General features: G+C 54.3%; 1 protein-coding gene across 4 annotated transcripts in view; it reads left to right on the top strand.

Annotated features, from left to right (window-relative positions):
* The window catches only part of dbn1 (drebrin 1), a 90,732-nt gene that overhangs the window by 79,246 nt on the left and 10,727 nt on the right, over window positions 1-759 (top strand). For all 4 annotated transcript variants that reach the window (XM_087174356.1, XM_087174355.1, XM_023407654.2 and 1 more), the window contains exon 7: window positions 398-549. In XM_087174356.1, the coding sequence (XP_087030482.1) occupies window positions 398-549 (152 nt within the window). The remainder of the gene's footprint in view (window positions 1-397; window positions 550-759) is intronic.

Genomic DNA, 759 nt, shown 5'->3' with positions numbered 1-759 from the left:
CCCCCTGTTTTCACTCTTTATGCTAAGCTAAACTAACCAGCTGCTGAGACTCGTATCAATCCGAACACCTGCTTCTCCACTGGAACTAATTACAGTTCATGTAAATCCCAGTGTGTTTTTTTTTTTTTTTTTTTTTGTTACTGGAGTGAAAGTGAGGGACAAAGTCAAATGCTGTTGCGTCCTCCAGCTGCGTTTCATTCAGAGTAAACACACAGTGACAGCGCGCTTCATCCAGCTGCAGGGTGTCCGCTGGATTTGCCCTTCACAGCTGGAACGTCAGCATCAGATGTAGATTCATCGATTAGCCGATCAACAGATAGTTGATTTAAAATTCTTCTTCTTCTTCATGATGGTGATCTGAGCGCCGTCTCGTTTGTCTGTCGTCTGCTCTCCGCAGCGCGAGGAGGAGCTGAGGAAGGAGGAGGAGAGGAGGAAGGCGGCGGAGGAGCGGCAGCGCTTCGAGGAGGAGCGGATGGAGCTGGAGAGGAAAGAGCAGGAGAACCGGGAGAAGAGGTACCGCGAGAGGGAGCAGCAGATCGAGGAGCACAGGTGAGGAGCACGTGGGGGAGGAGAGGGGAGGGGAGGGGAGGGGAGGGGCGTCGCACGATCCGGGTATTTGTAGAAGTCGTGATTACAGGATGAGATGCAGCTGGTGGGGCTCTGCTCCGACTGTGGCACACCTGCAGCCAATCACAACACACACACACACACACTCAGAGAGAGGGGGGAGAGGGTCACTCGGGGGGGGGGGGGGTGGGG

The sequence above is a fragment of the Seriola lalandi genome, unplaced genomic scaffold (genome assembly GCF_002814215.2).
Source record: "Seriola lalandi dorsalis isolate HSWRI2012SDOR001 ecotype SW California unplaced genomic scaffold, Sedor1 jcf7180002054343, whole genome shotgun sequence".
NCBI classification, from domain to species: Eukaryota; Metazoa; Chordata; class Actinopteri; order Carangiformes; family Carangidae; genus Seriola; species Seriola lalandi.
Note: the sequence above shows the minus strand (reverse complement) of the source record. Positions and strands in the feature narration are given on the sequence as shown.